Genomic DNA, 22,883 nt, shown 5'->3' on the forward strand with positions numbered 1-22,883 from the left:
AATCAGAGCTAATTGTGGGGCACAAAGGGCTGACTGTTGAGTCACTGTGCTAATCTTCTGAAAGATGTTTATAGCTTCACATAATCACCAAATGTGGTAGAAGGGTCCAATCTAGCCACATTCCCTTCAGCAGAATGGCGGGGCTGATTTTACTGCACCTCTGTGGTGTCAGGAACCATCTATGAAAGAGCTTAAAAGTTGTTTCTCTAGTTTTGGCCAATATCCAGTAATAGAGCTTTTTCAGCTCACACATTACAAAGGTCTAACCATTGCAGTTCCTTCTCAAAGTCAGGTACCATCTATGAAAGACACACCCCAAAGACAATCAAGGAGAGAGGGAAGCAAGGTTGATGGGAGATGTGGCTTTGTGAGAGTTTTAAGGGACAGACAGGGAGGGCCAAAGGGCCTGAGGTTCACTATCTCTGATCTAGCTGCAAGGAAGAGGAAAACCTAAAAGAAGGGTACAGGAGTCAATACCCATTTTTTAAAAAACTTTGTGCCACTCTGAACTTTGTTTTTTAAGAAAAAATACAGACGTCAAATGGAATCCATTCCAGAAGTCTGTCTGACTTCCAAAATGTCTGGTAACCAAGACATGGCTTCTGATTGGCTGCAGGAAACTCCTGCAGCCAATCAGAAGCTGCAGAAGCTCTCCCGGACGTTCGGCTTCCAAAAGAACGTTCAAAAACCGAAACAATCACTTCCGGCTTTCGATCATTCGGGAGCCAAAACGTTCGGCAATTAAGCCATTTGAATAGCAAGGTACGACTGTACTGCTATTCCCCACAACAGAACCAGGCTTCTCTACCCGCCATGCACAGAGAAGTAAGAGGCTGCTCTCTCACTTAACATTGGACTTTGGGGACACCTTGGAAAGGCACTCGTGCATCTGCTTTCCTTGAAGATCAACACAAAGTGCGACAAATCCCCTTTCCCTTCTCTGCCTCATCTACACATCCAGATAGTTTCAGGAAGAAGAAGGGCTTCAGAAAAGGAGGAATGCATTGGGAATCCTAGTGAGCTGCCTTTCCAACATCTTGTGCAAACAAGATGCTAACCCCTTCCCTTTCCTTAAGCCTCTATACATGCAGAGGACAGAAAAGTGGCCTGTTGTGCCACATCTGGCACTGTCGAAAATCCCTCCCCCTCCAAGTTCTTTGCAACATGTGCCAAACTAAAGAGTGGTGATCTTTGTGCTGGGAGCCAGGGCGCAAGTGGCTGCCAGAGGGGAGTGGTTACTACAGCTGACTCAATTTGTAGACTCCTGCTAGTACAGCACTGGGTAAGTTGAAAGAAGATCTATACCATTTTGATCAGTGTACATATCTGATACACAAAAATATACAGCATATCACACACTACTGTATGTACTTTCCCAAGTGACCTTTAAAACCATGATAAAGAGACACTTTCACTCATAAGATCTACAAGAAATGTAGTATAAACACCAACAACTGGGAAACGCTGGTATGCAAGTGCTCCAGCTGGAAAACAGCCTTTACCAAAGATGCCATGGACTCTGAAGACACTGAAACTCAGAACAAAAGAGAGAAACATGCTAAGAGGAAGGCACATTTGGCAAACCCTCACCGTGATCAACTCCTGCCTGGAAACCTATGTCCACACTGTGGAAGGATGTGTGCATCCAGAACTGGCCTCCACAGTCACTTACGGACTCAACTGTTAAGATTGTGTTCATGGAAGACAATCTTACTTGGCTACGAATGATCGTGGGATACTGGCTGCTTCTTCCTGCTTGATTTGTTTATGGCACAAGCTGCATAAACAACCCAGGAAGGCTTCCCATTACTGTATGTCTGAACTGGGAATCCCTAATAAGCCATGATTAGCAAGCCAACAAACCATGGCTTAAGACTACCTAGCAACTGTGGCTTTCTGGTGAGCAACAAGCCACTATATCTGGCTCAGACATGACAGGAAGCAAGGGCTTCCTAGTTTGTTTGTCCTGCGTGCACTGGGGGCTGAGTGAAATATTCACATTAAACTATGGAAAGTTAAAAAAAAACTTTTTATGACATGGCCAAATTGGAGTGGACAGCAACAAAATATATCAGATTCATCAGTAAAACCGTTACTGAAGTACTAGGAAGATTCCTATCTAACACAAGGATGTATGTGTTAGGCTTTCCTGTGTTGCAACAGAGGTCCACTGTTTTCCTTTCTTTTTAGTGGGAGGCTAGTTTATCTGTTAGCAGACTACTTGATGGGACCTAATCTAAGGTAAGTTTTTGTGGAAAGTAAAGATACTTTCATCAGTTCACAGACACGTACTTTTAAATGTGCCTCCAGCTGTTCATTAATGTGTTTCAAATACAATTGTTACGTAATAAAAAGGAAAAGGTAAAGGTACCCCTAACCGTTAGGTCCAGTCACAGATGACTCTGGGGTTGCGGCGCTCATCTCGCTTTATTGGCTGAGGGAGCCAGCGTTTGTCTGCAGACAGCTTCCGGGTCATGCAACCAGCATGACTAAGCCGCTTCTGGCGAACCAGAGCAGCGCACGGAAACACCATTTACTTTTCCACTAGAGTGGTACCTATTTATCTACTTGCGCTTTGACGTGTTTTCGAACTGCTAGGTGGGCAGGAGCTGGGACCGAACAACAGGAGCTCACCCCGTCGTGGTGATTCGAACTGCCGACCTTCTGATCAGCAAGCCCTAGGTTCTGTGGTTTAGACCACAGCGCCACCCACATAATACTACGAGTCAAAAGCCTCAATTAGATACACCCTACTATTGGTTCTTCTGGCTGCACAATCTAGTCAAAATTCTATCATCAAAACTGAATTATATTTTAGATGACTTCAATCATGGGCATTTTTGTTCAAATCTCTACTTTGCTGCGCATAACCACTACAATTCACACAGAGCATACCTTAGCAGGCTTCTATCATTCCTTCTGATATTAACAAGCCTTAAATACATTCATCATATGTTATCTATAATGGTAACAATTTACAGAGAGATAGTCACGTTAGCTATGGTGCAATAAACCCAATGGAGTCTTATGGCACCTTAAAGACTCACACATTTATTATGCTGCAAGTTTTAATCACTAAAAGATAATCACATTTATTATCTCATGCCATAATAAATGCACAAGCCTTTAAAGTTCCCGAAGACAGTTTGTTCTTTTTGTTCTAAAATGGTAATGTAAACTAAAATCCCCATAGAAACTTTTAATTCTTTACTCACCCTCCTTGCATCTTGATTATTTACTGGTTGATTAGAGGGTGCTCTCATTCCGATATCAGATTGATAGCGCTAGGGAGGGAAATAAGACGAACGGTTTAAAAAAAAAAAGAAATTAAAGAGAACATGTCAAATTAAAACAATGAGGTAAGGAAAACAACTTTGATGAAAGTAAAGTTTGATTTGCTTGATTGATTAATTGGCTAAATGTACATACGCATGTTTCCTGCTTGGCAGGGGGTTGGACTCGATGGCCCTTGTGGTCTATTCCAACTCTATGATTCTATAAAAACAATTATTTCTGAATTGTTTTTTGTTTTCAGATGATGCTCACACATTGTAGTAGACATCATCTTAGAAGCCACACTCCTATGTGTGTGTGAGTGAGAAAGAAGCAAGATGGTTTTTGGCACCTCCCATTTGAAAATAGCATGCTCCAAACAAACCATAGCTAACCAAAGTTTATAAGTTTCCATGGCACAAAACTTGGTTAAGCAAAAATAGAAGTGAATGCCACATTGAAGGCCCACTTTGTCTTGTTCTCATCAGAAAAAAAAAATAGCAGTATATGGGAGTCTGCCCCACAGAACACTTGGGAAGACACTTATAAGTAGACCTGCCTAAAATTGCACTTAGAATTATTTCGGAGGTTTCCAGCATGAAGAAGGCAAGAGCCAAGACAGAACGGAAGATGCAGCTTTGCAAATGCACAGGAAGTCAAACTGTATTGTCGTTTCTACAGAATATCCAGTTTTGAACCCGACAGACTTATTATGAACAGCTTTATCTTTCTAAATTTGCAGAACTGACGTAATAATAGCAGCAACAGAAAACCACAAACATATTGCTCAGAACATCTTTGTAATATGACACCAACTTCATTCTGGAATCAGCACCACTGATAATATCTGAAAAGCCAAAGACCAAGGTTCAAATAAAATAAGCTAACATTTTATATGAAGCAGGAGACCACCTCAAAAGTAGCATTACATGATGCACTACATGCCATTTCACCTAAATCTTCTGGTACTTGAAAACCTCTAGAAGTAAATATTTCCCTTCTTTTCAAAGATCCTCCTCCTATAACAGTGGAACCCTATATATGTTTATAAAGAGGTATGTCCCACTACAGTCACAGTGCTATCCTATATGTGTCTGGACAGAACACCATTGTGATCAATGGTGCTTGCTCTTTAACAGTGTGTATAGGATTGCCACCACAATGCAGTTCACTCCTAGGTAAGTGTCCATAGGATTTCAACCTAAAGGTCACTTCTTGTATGCAGCGTGGCTGGGTTTCCCCCCTCCTCCCATGTATTAGAAAACCAAAAGGCAGCAAGGTTGCCTGCCTAGCCAACCATCAAGGAGGAACAATGTCAGCAAACCCACCTTGTTCTCTGGAGTCTATTTCATAATACAGCCAAACCTGATTTCTAGGCATTAGGGCATGTTAAACAATGCTAATACAGTAAAAGCAAACATCCCCCACCCCTGATACTCACACCAACTCTAAAAAATAACAGTTAAGAAAAAAGTTCTGCAGAACTAAGTTTGACAGGAGTGAGCATGAACAGAAGGAAATGCATATTTAAACAACAGGATGTCATTACACAGCCAAATGTCTTGATGCAAGTATTCTTCACTTCACAACAATGCTGAAACACTCATATCAAAAGTACCAAGTGGTTTATTTCCTGGTGTTCCTGAACTTGTGCCAAAGAGGATACTTGCAGTTGCAGGTTTTAATCAGGAAACTAAGTGACTCAGTGTCTGCTAGAGATAATAAAATTACCAAATACTCTAGCAGCATCTAAATAGCCAGGCAGCAAATAAATATTATAATTTTGGTATTATGAATGGAAATATAGTTATTGTCTTTACAGAGCACATGACATCTAGCATAAGCAACTACAGAAGATAAACAAAAAACTGGCAATAATTTGTCCTGCACAACAGAGACAAAGGATTATTATTGTATCATCTACTTCTTCTAAAGGGTGAAAAGTGGATTCACACTGATGTGCCTACCCCAATACACAAACAGAAACTTGTTGACATAACAAAAAACTACTTACAACTACATTTCTAAAGAAGAATTTGAGTCTAGACTTAGAACGATAAGCAGTTCTGACACTGCTTTGTTACTCCACGCTGTCCTTTTCAAATTGGCACCAGTTAGTCATCTCAGGGGCGGAGTGGCTACACAGGGCCAGTATAATTGCATGGAGCTGGAGCTGAGTCAAAGATGAACTCAATATATGTATTCTAAATGCTGCCAGGACTCCAGATATAAAAATGCCTTCTTTGTTTGTGTCCTCTCGTAATGGACTAAATTATACCGTCTTGGTTTCTCACACCAGAACAGTGTCCAATTGGGACAGCATCTGTGTCTTCAAAATGGATTTTCACAGAATTGTTCACAAAAAAATATTTTGTTATATTACATGCTTGGAACTGGGGCACAATCCCACTGGATATTCAATTATGCTGGAAGCAGATTTAACACCTCACTTTGTTTTATGTATAATAGTACTTCATAACAATTTATTGTTATTCTCAGTTCAATGGAATTAAAGCGTGTCAGAGCTGAAGCCTTAAGCGTACTGACCTAAGCATAACGCAGTGCTGACATGTTCCTTATTTTGCATTGCATTAATGGCATTAATTTGCTGTGCACTAACGGGTTCTCAAATGAATAATTACATGCAGAATACTGCCAAATCAGACAGAGTCCATGACTGAGAATGGTGATCATCTAAACAACTTTGAAACAAGTCAGGTAAAAAAACCAGTGTGATTACCACTCCCTATGACATGACTTCAATGCACAGAAAACCTTCCAAGCATCATTCCTATATTTGATTAACGCAGATATTTTTAGGACTACCCACTGACTAAAAATTATAATATGCAATCCCACCTGCCATTGAACTCAATGTGTTCTGACTATATGTGATTTTTGCTTTAGGTGCGATACCTGGAACGTAGCCCCCGCGTCAGTTGCTGGCTTACTGTCTCATACTTTCACACCATATTCATTTTTATAAAATAAGGGGACACTTCACTCCTTTTCGTTGACTGGTGCTGCCCGGATATCATGGTGAGCTGATGCTCCCACACTGACCCTCTGAGTTGCAGGTTACAAACCTCCTGCTTCTCCCAGTCATTCCGTTCCTCACACGTTCCTCCCTCTAGTTTTCAGCTCCAAACTTTACTCAAAGGAAACTTCAGTATATTCAATGAATCCTGCTACCAATTAAGTTGACATGGAAGTTAGGGTTTTCCTAAACGACATCCAATACAGCAGTTTGGATGAATTTACCCTAATAAACTCTCCAGGCAAGAAGTCATAGAAAAGGAGAGCTCTCGCAGGGAGCAACTGGCAGAAGTTATAACCAGAGGATTTCATGAATGGATGAGAAATGCAGATTTGTGGAAACTGTACAGGGGAAGGGCTCAGGCAGGGGTGGAGAGCCTTTCTCAGATCAAGAGCTGCATTCCCTTCTGGGCATCTTTCTGGGGGCCACACTGCCAGTGGTAGGCAGGGCCAGAAACAAAAGTAGGCACAGCAGCAAAGGCAAATTTTTAAGCTTGTACAGCAGGCTGGTTTTGACAAACGCACACACCCCTGTCATTCACCTAGGCAAAAGGTATTATCAGAATTAAGCAGATGTTCCTGTCAAGAAAAAGAAAACAGCCAAGGAGGATGTAATGCAGAGCCAGTGAGGAACATGGGCTGGGAGGGAAGGGTGGCTCGGGAATGTCCCAAAGGCAGATGGAAGGGCCAGAGAGATTCCCCACCCTTGTGCTAAGGTATTTCATGGAAGCTAAAGTGCAACCAGAACTTGCATGTGATGGAGCAAGCTCAGCTGTAGTCCAGGAAAGCTGATGCCACAACAAAACTGGTAGTCTTTAATGTACCACAGAACTTGTTTCGGAGAAACTTGCTTGAGAAAGCAAAAAATGGCACAATTTATAATAAGAAGCAAAGATCAAAAATTATTATAACTACCTTGCACCATTATATGACTACACCTTAATGGAATTCAACACACACTAGACTTGCCTACAAGGTCTATGGAAGCGGGTAGGGCCTCCCAGTAAAAATGCATAGGCTCAGCCTGCTTGTGGATAGTTCGCTATGACGTTATTCCTATTTTCGTTTTCATGAGGTCACTGGGAGACGGTAAGGGGCTTTCGATTCTCAGTGAAGAAGCCAGTTGTCCTTTGCATGGTAGGAGGAGGGGTGGGGGTGGCCCGAAACCTTATGCCTTTTACTGGCAAGCACGAGGAACGGAGCACAAAACCATAATGGAAGGGATCGACGGGGGTGAGAGGGCAAAAAAAGGAGGAAGGGAGCCTACAGAATCCCACCACAAAGAAGGCAGGCGACGGGAGACGTTCGATAGCAGCTTGCAAGAAAAACCGTACATGCAGAGCTACCCAACTGAAAGCAACGGATTGAGTCGCGCCAAAAACCCGTTCGGAATTGCACTTTTTTCTGCTCTTCCCCCCCCCCCAAAAAACCCCACCCCAAGCCCCCTCTTTTCTCTACGCGCGAGGAAGCCCACCAGGACGAAGCATGCATGGGATCCCAGCCCCAGAAGCGCCATTGGTGGTCTGCATCCTTGCCACCCACCCATCCCGCGCTAGGTAAAAGCCGCTCTTACCATCTGCCGGGCCAGGTCGGAGGAAGCCATGGCAAGAGGGGAGGGGTCACCGCGCGCCAGAGAGAGAAGAAAGGAGGAGGGAACGCAGGAGCCGCAACTCCCAATCCCAGCAGCTGGAATGCAGCCGGCGGTGAGGAGCCGCCCGGCGAGCGGAGGGGAGGGGAGAACGCTCCGCCAATCACGACCCGAGACGAGAGGAGATGCTGAAAAGCCCACCAATAGCAAGTCGGGAGAAGGCGGAGGCGGAGCGGTGAGTTTGCTGTCAACGGGAGAAATTAAAAAAGGGCTGGGCGCGGCACCAGGACGGGGCGTGCCCCGCCTGCGCGCGGGCGCGGGCGCTCTCTTTCTCCCGCCCCTCCCTCTCTCAGAAATAGGGGGCGGAGACAGCAGCTTTCTCGAGCCGAGATTCATTAACTTACAGGAACAGCCCCTCCCTCCAGAGGGCCGCGCCGCCCGCTCGGACTCCTCCTCCTCCGAATTTAAACTGTGCCGGTAGGCGCCGCCCTCGCTCCCCCTCAGGCTGGCGTCACGTGAGGGAGGCGGCGAGCGCCTCGAAGGGGTATAATGCCAGGGAGCGGCGAGGACGACGACGATAACGACGTCGCGGACGTCGGCGCCGTGATTTGAGCCTGGCGATGCCGCCTCAGGAGCCCTGAGGGAAATGTTAGCGACGATGCCATGGGGCAGCGCGAGGAGGAGGGAGGAGGAGGCGACCGCGCGCTGAGCCTTCTTCATTTCGCTGCCCGGCGGCGGCGGCGACAGTTGGTTCCCACCGCGCTCCGATGGCCGCGGTGGAGCCGAGCCAGGACGCCGTGCTTCAGTTCCTATCGGAGCGGGGAGGTCGCGCTCGCAACGCCGACCTGTTGGACCACTTCCGAGGCTACCTCAACTCCCCCGACCTGCAGCGCCGCTCGCGCGCCAGGGAGCGCTTCAAGGAGATGGTCAACGCCGTGGCCACCGTCAGGCAGGAGCCCGGCTCCGGGGCCAAGTACGTGCAGCTGAGGAAAAAGTACCGGGTGGCCGTCGCGGCCGCAGAGCCGGCTGAGGAAACCGGGGGGCCCCGGCTGCCCCCTGAGCCTGGCGGAGAGGGCGAAGCTGCCCGGCGAGAAGCGGGGGAGCCCCAGAAGGAGGAGGAGGAGAAGAAGAGCCTCCCTGTCGCTGTGGAGGAAAGCGGACCTCGGCAGCTTGAGGCGCCCGATGCCGCTGAGGCGCCTCAGGCGACCCCTGGAGGAGGAGGAGGAGGCGGCCAGGAGGGAAGAGAGGAGCAGGAGGACAACCGCTCTCAGCATGGGGAGCCAGAGCCGGGCAGCGGCGAGACCCCGCCTGAGGACGACTCCGCCGCCGCCGCCGCCTCAGGGGTGGCCCCCGCGGCGGCCCCCGCCACCACCCCGCGTTGCGCGCGCAAGAACTTCCGCGAGCGGATGCTGGGCAGCTCCCCTCAGCTGAAGCGCGGCGGCGGCGCCACTCGCGGGAGCCGCTCCGCCGCCGGCGGGGGGGACTCGGACAGCGCTTCGCTGGCGTCGTCTTCCGCGGAGGACGAGGGCGGCGGCTCCAGCTCGGGCGGCTCGGTGGCCCTGGACCCCCTGGAGCACGCGTGGATGCTGTGCGCTTCGGACGGCCGCTGGGAGAGCCTGGAGGGCCTGCTGAGCTGCGAGCCGTCGCTGCTGTGCAAGCGGGACTTCATCACGGGCTTCACGTGCGTGCACTGGGCCGCCAAGCACGGGCGCCACGAGCTGCTGGCGCTGCTGGTCAACTTCGCGCAGAGGCACCGGCTGCCCGTGGACGTGAACGCGCGCACCAGCGGGGGCTACACGGCGCTGCACCTGGCCGCCATGCACGGGCACCTGGAGGTGGTCAAGCTGCTGGTGGGCGCCTACGACGCCGACGTGGACGTGCGCGACTACAGCGGGCGCAAGGCCGCGCACTACCTGAGCCGCAGCACCGCCGACGAGGTGCGCAGCCTGGTGGGGGCCCTGCAGGACGAGGCCGACGGCGGGGCCACCAACGGCAGCGGGCGCTGGAGGCTCTCCAAGGTGCTGCCGGCCAACCTCATCTCCTATAAGCTCTCCCACCACCTCCTGCCCCACCACGGGGACGATGGGGAGGCGGGAGACGGGGCTGGAGCGCCCGGCAAGGGCAAAGAACTGAGCAGGAAAACCTCGGGCAGCGGGAGGATAAAACTCAACAAAATCCGCTTCCGGACCCAGATCATCCACACCACTCCTTCTTTCCGTGGGGATGCAGAGGAGGAAGGTCAAGAAGAAAGGTCCCTGAAAGCCTCTTTCAAGCTCAGACCTAAGTCCAATGTGTTCGGGTAGAACAAGGAGTGTTTATTTCTTGCACCTGCGTGGGTGGGTGGCTGGGTCTAATGCCACTTCCTTTGCCGGGATGGAGCTACTTGAGGATAAATCTACCTGGGGCAATGCCTTTAATTGGTAGGCAGGTACTGGGCTAAGTAGGATAAATACAGAGTAGGACTTGAGGGCGTAAACAAACAGTAGCTAGTACTGTGGTTCTTGGCATTCTAATAACTCACCAAACTAACTGAAACACTATTTTGCTTTAACATTTGAGTTTTCAATATTTTTACTTGGATTAGGTTTTATGTCTGGTTACAGTCCCCGGAGCTGCTATTTCTGGAGGGTTTTTATGGTCCAGTTCTTACTGAGGTGGGTGTAGCTAGGCTGAACCTTTAAGGCTTGCATGTGATGAGGGCTTGTTCGCCTACAAGCAAAATCTCTGCACATGGAAAACTACCATGTGAAGAAGGCAAAGCTTTAACTTTTCCTCTTGACAGCTTGTTTTCTCTGGAAGGATTTCAGTTTTAAAAATGAGTATGGAAGATTATTAATAACACAAGCTTTTGCTGAAGTGATATTACACAAGTTCATTCCACAATGAGAACTATATTTTAAAAGCCTAACTTGAGATCCTTAGCTAATGTAGGGTCATTTATTGGTGTTATACAGAGCGAAGAGAATGCAGGTGTGGGTGGCATTCATAGAAGCTAACTGAACAGACAGGAATGTAGTTAAGCTTTTCCCATGCCTACCAATTCTTCCTTGAAAACCTCAATGTTAGAAGTTTTCTCCTGGCCAGAAACAATTTCTGAGTCCAGATAGAAGGGAATGGGAGTGTTACAATGCATAAGGGGCAAGGGAAACACAGTACAGTATTGGAAAATGCTGTGGTGCCTTCCTAACAACATATAGTTTAGCCCTAATGCTAAGGGGCAAGTGCTTAAGAATGCGTAGGTAAGAGTATGTATTCTAAAAAAATTGCATGACAACTACAGTACAAGCCGAGTTTGTGACTGAGAAGCACTAAAGTTGGTGGCCATTAATTTAGAGGGAAAGTGATTATACCTAAAGGTGCACCTTTTTATTTTTATACTTTTGAGTTTTAAACATACTTTACCTGTTGAGTAAAGTTAGCCTTGGAAGTGCTAACAGTACCCAAAGGTAACTTGATTTTGTTGTGAGACGGCTCTCAGTAGCTATCTAGTTGAGGTGCAATTGAATATCATTTAATTTGTTAAGTGATTAGTTGCAAAGTCAAGAGAGCGAGAGCCATGCTGATGTGTACTCAACAAGACTTTTCCTCAGTTAGTCAGCTCTAGAAGGGCTTGTTTCATTATTGCCAATGGGAGACTGCTGCAGACTGATTTACTACAGAATCTTGCATGTTAGCTCCTAAGTGCACGCAATGGTTGCCTGTACAGAAGACAGGTCCTGCAACCCATCTTTCTCTTCCTTCCCCCCTGCAGCCCCAGCAATCCCTCTTCCTCCCAAAAGAATCTTCAGTTCCACCAGATTTCAGGTGATTACTCCCTTACTCTAGCCCAGTACTACACTTTCCACAGTGTTTAAGACCCTCCAGCCCTCTGGAGCAGTTTTTCAGGTAATGAAGGGGAAAAGAGATTGGTTGTGTGAGCTGCCTTCCACTTGTATGACCTCTGAACATGTCATTTGGGTTTATCTTGAAGAAAAGTGCTAGTGCATTTAACCATTAATAATGAAAGATATGTTTTATTCAGAAGGTATGAGCAGGAGACATTCATAGCACTATAAAAAAAAATCCCATATAGTGAACTCTTTAAATGGATTCCCCTACACTCTGAAACACACTTGCTGTGTGATCCAGAGATCAGGAGCAGCACAGGGACGCATGCTTACTGGTACACCAGTGGAAGCAGTGCCTGTTGTCTTAAGTGTGTATATGAGGATAATTATGGGGTTTGATATGATCATTGCACATGTGTTCCCCAGTTACTGAATTTGAAATGTTGTCATGTGTGCAGGCTTATGCGCATTAAGTACAATGGATAATGCATGGAAAGAGCACATGGATTGTGCTTGCTGGAGCCTGTTACAAAATGTCTTGGAAGCTTTCTTATGTCTTCTTTGGCAAGAAAGTTACTTAACAGTTCCCTCTTTTGAAGAGGGAATAAATGTGTTGTAGAAAAGCACCAACAAAACTTTATAGCTTGAAACTTGAAAAAAAAAATGCTTTAAAAAATACTAAGAATAATATTTGAGGGGAAGTTCCTAATGTCAACTGTTCCAAAGCCAACAGTTCTAGCGAAACATGAATAAGAGATCTGTGGTATTAGCACTTTCTCTTCAACAATAAGGATATTGGGGCTGGACCTCTGATGCTGCTGAAATGAATATAAAAGTCAAAATGCTGCCAAGTAAATGCTAAAGCATGTTTCTCAGATTTTCAGATACTTTGGAACTGTTAATTTTAAACACTGATCTAAGGGGATTAGAAGCAGTTTTTAAAGCATGTAATATGAACAGTACTGTTTATGAAAGCAGCTTTGGATGTTACCATGTGAGGTTCCCTAAACCACAGGAGTAGTTGTGCAAGGCCTCTTACTGTGCCATTTTAGATGTTTTGCTAAGGAGAATGTGTATTTAAGCTAACACTTTCTCTGTCTTCACAACTTACTCTTTGGCAGAAGCATAACAAGAGGCCATGTGCAAATTCTTTGCAGCTTGCATATCCACTTGAATTAATATCTGAAACTTCTGAGTAACCTCTTCAGTAACTGCAGCTTTAACTTCTTGATAGACTGTATAAATCCAAGCAATGCACAGGGTACATATAAATAGGTATATGAAAAACTTTTGTGTTGAACTTTTTTATTATATTATTCCAAAAAGTCAGTGATAGGAGTCACTGGCAGAGGAAGGGGTGTCATCCCTGGGGGGTGTGACATTGGCTTGGGTGGCACCCCCTGGGGTGTTTGCCACAGGCGCCCCCCTGTGGGACGCTCACTGCAGGCACTGTCACGCCGCCCCCGTGGGCAGCTTGCCCCGCCCCGGGGTGCGCTGCTCCGGGTACCAGAGCAGCTAGATCTGCCTGTGATAGGAGTCTGACAAAAGTTATGAAGTCAAACTACTTACAAACATGCCATTGATACTGGCCTCATTTGTTAGCATGTAGTGCTAAGCCAAATTATGGGTTAGAATGAATAAGCAGGCATGCTGGTACACGGTGAGAAAAACACAGCCACTTTGTTCCTGCTGCTGTCATGCTACTGGGGCTAAGCCATGGTTTGGCTTAGCATTGTATCCCAACCTGGGATTGTGGTTTGACCTATAAACAAAGCCCTAGCAGTAAGCCAATACCAAACCTTGGTCATGGTTTGCTTGAAGCGAGGTAAGCCATGAGACCGGGTTCAACTCAAACATAAAGCCAAGTCATGACTCTGCTCCAAATTATATGGGAGTAACAAAGTGGCAAATGATTTTCTCACCATATACCAACTAACTTGCTTGTTCACACTAAACTATCATTTGGTTTGTTTTATGCATGAATGAGGCCACTGTCTAAAATCCTTACTAGAAGAAACTGAATGATGAAGAACAACTTATTGTACAAGCCTCTTCTGTATGCACACAAGCTAGAACAAATGCAAAGGCAGTATCAGTTTTAATTTGTAAGCTATAATTACATGTGCCTTTTGTAAAACAAAGCAAACTACAGAAGAAAGGAGTGTATTGAGCACTTCCACTCACATTTCAATAGGAAGGATGCCAGTGGTGTCTCCATCTTTCTGCCAACATGTAACTTATTGTAGCAAAAGAAATGTTCCAAAGTGTCACTCTGCACGACAGCACTAGATGTTTAATCTTTGTAGCAAAGAATACAGAGTTTGACAATTCTGCAGTGCAGAATACTGTCTGAAGTAGAATATCCTTGCAGATTTCTTTAAAATAACCTGAATATTGCTAACTTCAACTTTCCTGTATGATCTCTAAGAGGAATATGTTCCATACCATTCTATTTTTAAATGTTGACTGTCTGCCATATTTAAAGTACTGGTATAGCTGTCACAATGTTGTATTTTTATAGGTACTGTATTTAAATGTTGATCTAAGCGTTAAATACAAAAACTTGCATATACTGTTAGTCTTTAGTTTTGGATTATAGAGATTTTTAAACTTTTAGATTCTTGGAATGTTGTTACTTACGGTACTATAGCAATTTCAACAACTTTGTTCACTAGCTAAGGGCTCAGTCATAAACTAGGGATACAATAATTGGTAGATATTATGTGAAACTGCATCATAGTGTACAATTCCAAAAGTTTACTAGTAAAAATGATTAAGTGCAACAGTTTGATTCTAAACACTAACTTAATACTGTGGGGCTTTCTTGTTACAGTGTGTCCCTTCTCCCACAACTGTCACAGGGTAATTTCTGGTGAAGAACTGGCTTTTGGTGTCATAGTATTGGGGTTTCTATTTCTATGGCTGTGTTTGGACATAACACTAAGTCACAACTTAAGCTTTTTTGAATCATACTGCTCCCAATTCGCATCTCCCTTAGTTGTGTGGGTAACAAACCACAGATCAGCCAGCTTGGTATTGTATCTAGACCAGCATTCATGGTTTGTTCTTTCTCCTAATGCTTCATATGTGTGCTGGCTCAGATGCAATGCTAAGCCTGCTGCTCAGTGGTTTGTTAACCAGTCAGTTAAGGGAGGACTAAATAAGCAACATTGCATTCTGTTCCTGTTCAGTGGGGTTAGACAAATCCTATTTGGGAGCCTAGTAATACAGCCAAGTACAGCTGAATTATGGCTGGAAGATGCACATGAAGATTCTTCCCTTTTTTGTAGTATGTTCAACAGAATTCGCTCAGATTGACTTCAGAATTAAATTGCACAAATAATGTAGAACACTGGCAAAGTTCCGCTTCAGACATATTCTATATTTACAGGTTGCCAGCATATACTTTACTTTCCCATTAAATTAAACTTTCTTACCTATTGACTTCACATTCCCTCTAGTCACTGCATTTTAAAAGTGTTTCTTCAGATCAAATGCTTCTGCAGAAGAAAACAGTTGTATTGTATTGGTATTTGTGGCTTTACTGGTACACCAACACTTAAATGTTGTACAGAACATGTCACTGGGTATGGTGTGGTACAAAATTGGAATCTAACCTTAATAAAAAGGGTACACATTTAAGCTATCTCTTTCTGATTGAAGTGTGAAATGATAATAGAGTTGCAATCTAATGTCTGATAACTTGGCAAGTCCCAACAAAATCATTGGGATTTTATTCTAAACAAGCATGTACAGAACTAGATTGTTATTATTCTTACCTCGTACCTGAATCCTTTGTGGTATAATTGTCTCTAAAACTATTGGTGGGGAAAAAAATTAATATGTGCCTGAATGAATGGTTGAGTGAAGAATCACTGTAAAAACATCACTTTCAATGAAATAAAATGTCATGGTTCTTTTTATTGTGGAGTTATGCTTGTATTGTGCCTACTCTTCTAATAATGGTCTGCAGCAATGCTATAGCTGTGGGGATGGAAGAAAGAAATTGAGTTTTTCTTGTAATAACCACATAGTACCAATTGCCTAGGCCACCTTTAGTGACATGTAATTTTGTATCAGTCACCCATCTGTGGATTATTTCGCATTCTTAGCTCAGATCTGGGTTGGAGTATCCCAACCTGGATAAATTATGACCTCCCACACTCAATTAGGATATGCAAGGTGCTATTATTTTCATTATATTCATGCTTTTCTTTAGGTTAAGCATCCTATATGGAGCTTTTTGCTCAATGTCTGACAAGTCAGCATGTGTGATGGGGTTTCACAACATGGCTCTAAGATTTGCTGATCTTGTTTCACAAATATGAGTCCCTCCCCTGCCACTGCCACCACCATTCTTGGATTATATTTGTCATGTATTTTTATTTATAATTATTGAGTTGATACTATCTATATACTTGGATCTCTTAATACTGAATTGTCTGTAAAGGTTAGAATGACATCTTTTCTCACCATTATTTGCTTCAGTTCTTTATAGACTCCTGTCAGTTCACACACAGTTATCTGTCTGCCCCTACATCTTCTGTGATTAAGACAAAGAATTCATTCAGTATACTGTAGTGTATCTGCATCACTAATGCACAATTGAAAGGAGCAACACTTGCTAAAGTGTATGTGTTCCATTCTGGTTTCCAGCATTCAAAAATTAGGTCACTGGTTTTAGATTCACATGTACTGTTGAGTGCAAAATGGTTCAAGCAATTATTCAACATTTATAAAGTACAGTGCATGCATTAAAATGTTCAGGCAATCCCTACCCATAGACGTATCATAACACAATGGAAAAGGAAGAGCAGAGAATGGCAAGCACTGGAGTAACAGCTCCTTCACTGGCCAACGGATGGGGCCAGGTTGGTCTCTTGCCATGATGATCTTCCTGAGATGCAGCGGGTCTAACTTCAGTCCCAAATCACCTGCCTGGAGGAAGAGCTCAGATTCAGCTCTGTAGTCCCAAGCAACTGGTAGTTGGAGCAGTGTGTTCTTTCTCATTGGGGAAGAGGAAGCAAGCTCCTGGCAGCTGCTCCTTCACTGGCTAATGGATGGGTTAAAGTTGGTGTCTAATCTTACCATGGAAATCTGTTGGGGAAGCTGTGTGTGCAGCTTGCCACTGGCCCTTAGCACACTGGCTGGTGGCAGAGGCCAGAGTATGTCTCCCTTTAGTTCTGTAATCCTAAGGCAACATACATCTAAAAGCCACATTTAAGCATTAATTCTGTATTAAATAGCATGCATGAGTCACTGATGGAAAATGCAAGCATTTCCTAACATGCAGGCGATGAACAAGAGATGTTTGATATCCTAGCCAAAGGTTGAATAGCTTCCCATTATGTTAAAGGTCAACTTTATTAAATACGTGTGTGTGTGTGTGTGTGTGTGTGTGTGTGTGTGTGTAACCCTGATAAAGCTCTAATTCATTCTCCTGTAAATTTTACTGAAGAAAGCCACAGTAAAAACAGCTCCAGCTCACATTCTTTCCTAATGAAACTATATGGTGAGTTTTGGTCAAGTAGCAACCTGGAAATTAGTCAAACCTGCTTGTCAAGAATATAGGAGTCTGACGTGCCATTGGTCTGATCTGGCAGGGACTGCTTAAGTCCGATGAGCAACCTGAATAGGCTTTTAATAGCAAGAAATTGAATTTTCTACCTGAGCTCTCAATAAATCTAATGGAATGAGTCCAGGAAGCTCTTTTTTCACTTCCTTTTGTATATTATGTACTAATAATTTTGGCATCACAGATGTTAGGAAAATAAAACTAGTAGTAACACAGACTTCATCGTTCACATATAAATAAATAGGATATGTGAAACTATGTACTGTTCTAACCTACTTTCTTTGCCAAAGTCTGCTTGCATGTTTTCATCTTTTTCCTGCCACATGCTCTCTAAAAATACCTGTTTTTGTTTTTGTTTATCACCAGTGATTCAATTATGTGTAGGTGCTGGAAAACCAGGGAGAGGGAACATCAAAGGGAGAAGTTGCTGGAGAATGAAACAAAACTGAAATTCCCCTAAGTGCAGTTGTAAAAATCCCCACTAAGTAATCCATGGGAACGTTGTTGATAAGGGTTTATTAAGCACCTGGGTTTTCTTTGGTCTCTTGTCCTGCAGGCAACCGCATGTCCCAACTATTTTGATGATATAGGACTGCATTGCTAAACCACACCAAAAAGGAACGTCCCAAAGGTGCTTAGAAATTTATTTTAATAGAATCTTATGCCTGACATATTTTGAGTGTTGCTGCATGTTCTGTAAGGAATTTCAGGCTGAATTGATTCTTTTTCTCTTTTCTTATTCTTTAGCTCTCAGTGAAGAATGGGTGTAGTACAGTGGCTAATAGACATACGAAAAAAGTACCTCCTAAAGCCTAATTTGCCTTATCTCTGCCATGAGTTCACTAGGTGGTCTGTGGCCTTACAACTAGATGGTGCACAGAAACTGCTTTGGAACAATTGAAAATTCTATACAAATGTTAAATGTGATAATAATAATCAGCAAGTAGTTTTTGAAGATGATCCATGTGGGTTCAAAACATATGTTTTGTGTTGGATATTGGTAGCTTTTTCTGATTTAAAAAAACCATCCTGATCACATCTGGGATTTTGTGTGCATATGTACACATGAATTCTTATAAGAGCCGTAACTGCCAACCCAATTTTCAGAACTAAGAATCAGCACTCTGCCCATAAGAGTCTGGGAATATTTGAGGTCAGTAAATGAATACCAAAAAGCAGAAAAAAGAACACCACTCATGTTCCAGACAGAAAGCATTTGCTGATATGTTGCAATTCTGAGCTGGAACATGCAAAGAGCACTCATATATAATATAGTTACTGGAATGTGTTGATTACGACTATTTGCTGTTCAGAAATCATTTTGTAAACTCACTGAAAAGGTCACAGCTTATCTTTCTTAAAAAAAAAAAAAGGCAGGGATGGGGGGTTGAAGCACAGTGTTGTTGTTTCTTAGTCCCTAGCCTACAATTATTCCTTCTGCAGCAGCCTTAGCCAACCTGGTGTCTTCCATATGTTTTAGACTACAGCTCTAAAGCTGCTGGAACGCATCAGGGAATGATGAGAATTATGCTCTGAAACATCTGGTGGGCACCAGGTTGACAAAGGCTGTTCTGTACCAAAATGGCAGCCTCTGACTATGACACTGCAGTCAAATGACATATTTTTGTTAGATTCCTCTGCCATGTGCACAGGTTCTAAGTTGGCAGGCAAGTAAAGCATGGTTCCTCAAAGGCACAAAGTATAAAAACCAATGAAACACACCATGTTGTTGTATGAGCTATTAATGCTATAAAATACACATATTTTTTGTGGGCCATACTGTTAAATATTTATATAAAATCTAATTTGATGTCACATACCTAATATTTATTTATTATATACAAATATCAAATATGTTAATACTTGACATTTGAGAATGGCTGGAGACAATCTGAAATCAAAATTTGTAAAGGAGAAGATGATTAGGTAGCAATTTTGTGCCTTCTCTAGTATATATATTCTGTAAACTGACACATCAAATTACTGACCTCCTATTGTATGGTGTTGTGTAAAAAATCAATCAATCAATCAATCAATCAATCAATCAATCAATCCATAACTGTAGAACAAAAGGCAGTTGGCTCTTCAGGAGAGTAGTTGTTTTGGAATCAGTTGGCTGATGAGCTCACCACAATCTGAATAACACTATTGCCTATTACTATGAATTGCCTTTGATTGCATTGTAGCTAGTCTTGGGATGGTGGAGCTAGCTGGTGGGAGTGAAACAGTGACACATACACAGCTTTTGTCCAGCTAGCATTTATATATCAAGGTGTTCTGATTTTCCACACCTTTTGTAAGCTCTTAAACCATAAATATGTGTGTGCTCTGAATTGGTACAATTATCTATTTGTATAGGGTACTATAGTTACTACATGTGCATTTCCAATATTTATAAGAATTATGTCACTGTGTTCCATTAGGATCATTTCAGCTGCCTAATAATGCTCACTGTTTGAAACCCCAAAATATTATAGGCAATCAACTTGGCCAAAGGATGGATATTCAAAATGATGCCGTACCCCCGCCCCCCCCCCCCGACTGCTGAAATCTACCCTCAAAGGACTGGTCTTGTGTGATATTTGCATAGATGCTTCTTCAGAGATTCCCAGAATGTTATTTAAAGGTGTATAAAGCCAATCAATGCACATTCATTTACATATTCACATCATTCTTCTTTGATTTGACGTGACAGCTGAAGCTCAATCTCTCTTTTGTTTAAACTTATGAGAAAAGAGAGTTTAAGGAGGGAAGCAGCACAATATTGCTCTCCAAAATAAAACTGGGTCCATCAGGGAAAGGCACACAAAACTCTTAAGTAGATCTGTGATGGTTTGGGAGTATTCAAAAGAACAAGATTTGAGAAGCAGGCTTCAGCAGCCAGGTCCCTGCAGTTATTCAATAAACCCCAGATACACCCCATATGACAACACAGTGAACATTCAAAGCATGACCTGCTAGAATTGGTGGGATCCCCCAACTATTTAAACAGAAACAGGGGAAGGAAAACAAACCCATTGTTGTTTGAAAAGGTTTTGCATGCGGAAGCAATTCTGAATGCTACTATGGCCACAACAGCCTTTTGGGGAAGCTAAACAGAGTAGACAGCTGGTCAGAGTCACAGAACCATCAGCATGGGATCTGGCATCTCGCCCCCAACAGCTTTTAAATTAGATAAGCAAGCCTGACCAATGCTTAACTCTTAATCCATCGCCAATAAGCCCAAATCCCTCTGGACTGTTATTTCAGTGTTCAGTATGTGCTGGTGGAAGTATTCACAGAAAGGCCTCGTGTGTGTGTGTGTGCAAATTGCAAAAACAAAAAAGGTACTATTTGATTGACATTACTTTTTGTTTAGATTTATCTTGGGATAAACATTTTAAGAGCTCCTGTGGTCTGAACTACCTTCCCTAAATGATAGCCTGCAGTTACTGAGCCATAGAAGCTCTCTAATGTTTACAGTGAGGGTGATACCACATTTTGAATTTCTAAGGAACCTAGGTCAATAAAGTCCTACGTGCTGTGAGCGACTTTAGTTTGCTTCCCCTCATAGTAGTGCAAAATAGTACCGAAAACACACCCCAAATGTGGAAAACCATTCCAGGAGTGTGGGAGTTGATTTTTCTCAGGAAAAAAATATAGTATATTCAGATAGTCTTGCATTGTTGCCATCTGGGCGGGGTATAAATAATAAATTATATAATAAATAATAAAAGTATTATTAATAAGTATTGTTACCTGTCTGACTTGGAAGACAATAGAGGTGTGTTTGCCTTTAGGGGTGATATCAAACTGTTGGAAGTTTGCAGCACCTGCTCTGGCTGTAGAGACTGATATGGGAGAGACATGTTTTGTTGCAGCTGGGGCAGATGAAGGCATCCAGCAGATGAAGGCATTGCTGCTACTGGTGCACCATGGCGTTTCTTCTCTCTGCGCTCCTCCCAATAGTCATTCCTCCTCTGGACATTGCTATGGATACACAACCTGATTTGGCAACTGATAAAGGTCTTCCTGTGCTACTCGCCTCCTCTCTTTGGCTGTGTACACGCTCCCATTGACTCTGCAGCTTGTGTGCTCCTACTGCTGCTATAAGAAGCAGTATACACATGGCATTAACCACAATCAATATCTATCTTGGTTTTATTTTTATTAAATACTGCACTTTGATGCATTCCCTCCCCCAAACCAGCTTCAATCTGAATTGAGAAAAAGAACAATACTGTATACACTATTGCTTTAAAGCACATTTGAAGTTATTGGGGTGTAGGGAGGCTGTGTACACATTAAGAGCTTAAAATGAGTATATACTATAAGTTTAAGGCATATTTTTTTCCTTCAAATAATTCTGGGCACTGTAGTTTGCCCCTTAGAGTTGCAGTTCCCAACAACTCTTAACAAACCACACTGCTCAGTATTCTCTGAATGTATGCCAGAGTGACTCTCACACAGTATGTTTTAAAACTTCCAGTTTAATTTCAAGTATGTATGTATGTATGTATGTATGTATGTATGTATAATTTACTTGATTTCTTACCTGCCCTTCACACTGAAGTCCCAATGCAGGTTGCAACAATTTAAAAATGTTGTGAGCCAGAATCCCTTCCAATTCCTGGATTCAGCAAGAATTAAATTGCTGGAATTGCCAGGACAGCTTCTTGGCAATGGCCTAAGTATGGGTTCTTAAAGTAACAAAGGAAGCTCCCTCAACCGGCTGGTAATTAAAAGGATAAGTGTCAGTCAGAATTGTGTGTTTGAGCTACAACCAGGCTGAAGGAGAGACATGCTTGATTTCTGCTGGAATCCAAGGCTGTGGCTAGGGGAGAAGCAATACCTTCTTGGGCTGTTTGAGGTCTCAGGTTAGGCTCAGGTTGTGTAAATAAACCATATAACTTGAAAGCACCACAGTCTCCACCCTCCCTCATTCCAAGGGAACCAAACCCTGGAACTCCTGGAAGCTAGCACTGCTCAGAGATTAGGGTGGCGTGCAACAATACAATATTAAAACCAAGTTGTAAAAGGTATCCATCTTTCCTGAAAAGATATGCATGAGCTTAATGTGCATCATTAAACTGTGGAACTTGCACATTTCTCCACGAAGATGTCACAGTTGCTGCTTCAAGACATTATGCTGGAAACACAAAGCAGCTGAAGATACTCCCTGACAGCTTTCAGATAAACATGGTTAGTCAACAACCATTCAAAGAGGAAAAGCAGGCAGGTATGTGTGTGCTGTGCAAAATCTTCCTGAGGCTTCTAGCTTTCAGATTAAGAATAAAGCAGGATTCCATGGCTTTAGAGAAAATTCTGATGAAGTGTAGGCCACGCTACTCTCTGCTGAAAGCTCAGAAACCCAAAGAACTTTGGCTTACACCTTATAGTAGTCAGAAAGCAAATCCATTTCCCATAGTTTATTCTGAAAGCAAAATTTTGATTTGCTTAGTCCAACAGAGTATGCACTTAAGAGTACAATTGTACTGATTAAAACAAGGGTTCGCCACAGAATTTATAAACAGTGAAAGCAGAAACGCTCTTACAATTCCCTCATTCCTGCCCATCTCTCTGGGAAACTACTACTACACCTACT

General features: G+C 43.4%; 2 protein-coding genes across 8 annotated transcripts in view; one reads left to right on the forward strand and one right to left on the reverse strand.

Moving 5' to 3' along the window:
• SEPTIN10 (septin 10) overlaps positions 1–22,883 on the reverse strand; it is a 64,146-nt gene that overhangs the window by 17,223 nt on the left and 24,040 nt on the right. For 4 of the 7 annotated variants that reach the window (XM_077927640.1, XM_028728021.2, XM_077927641.1 and 1 more), the window contains one exon: positions 3,216–3,284. In XM_077927640.1, coding sequence (XP_077783766.1) covers positions 3,216–3,284 — 69 coding nt within the window. Of the gene's footprint in view, positions 1–3,215; positions 3,285–7,882; positions 8,021–22,883 lie in introns of those variants that run through there. The other 3 variants (XM_077927643.1, XM_077927642.1, XM_077927645.1) reach the window with 2 other exon arrangements.
• SOWAHC (sosondowah ankyrin repeat domain family member C) lies at positions 8,387–15,652 on the forward strand. Its single transcript, XM_028728007.2, has one exon. The coding sequence runs from the start codon at positions 8,665–8,667 to the stop codon at positions 10,198–10,200; it is 1,536 nt and encodes a 511-aa protein (XP_028583840.2). The 5' UTR covers positions 8,387–8,664; the 3' UTR covers positions 10,201–15,652.

The sequence above is a fragment of the Podarcis muralis genome, chromosome 4, assembly GCF_964188315.1.
Source record: "Podarcis muralis chromosome 4, rPodMur119.hap1.1, whole genome shotgun sequence".
Classification (NCBI taxonomy): Eukaryota; Metazoa; Chordata; class Lepidosauria; order Squamata; family Lacertidae; genus Podarcis; species Podarcis muralis.

Bases quoted from the DNA above. Each gene is read 5' to 3' on its own strand.
- SOWAHC (XM_028728007.2), top strand. From the start codon at position 8,665: ATGGCCGCGGTGGAGCCGAGCCAGGACGCCGTGCTTCAGTTCCTATCG.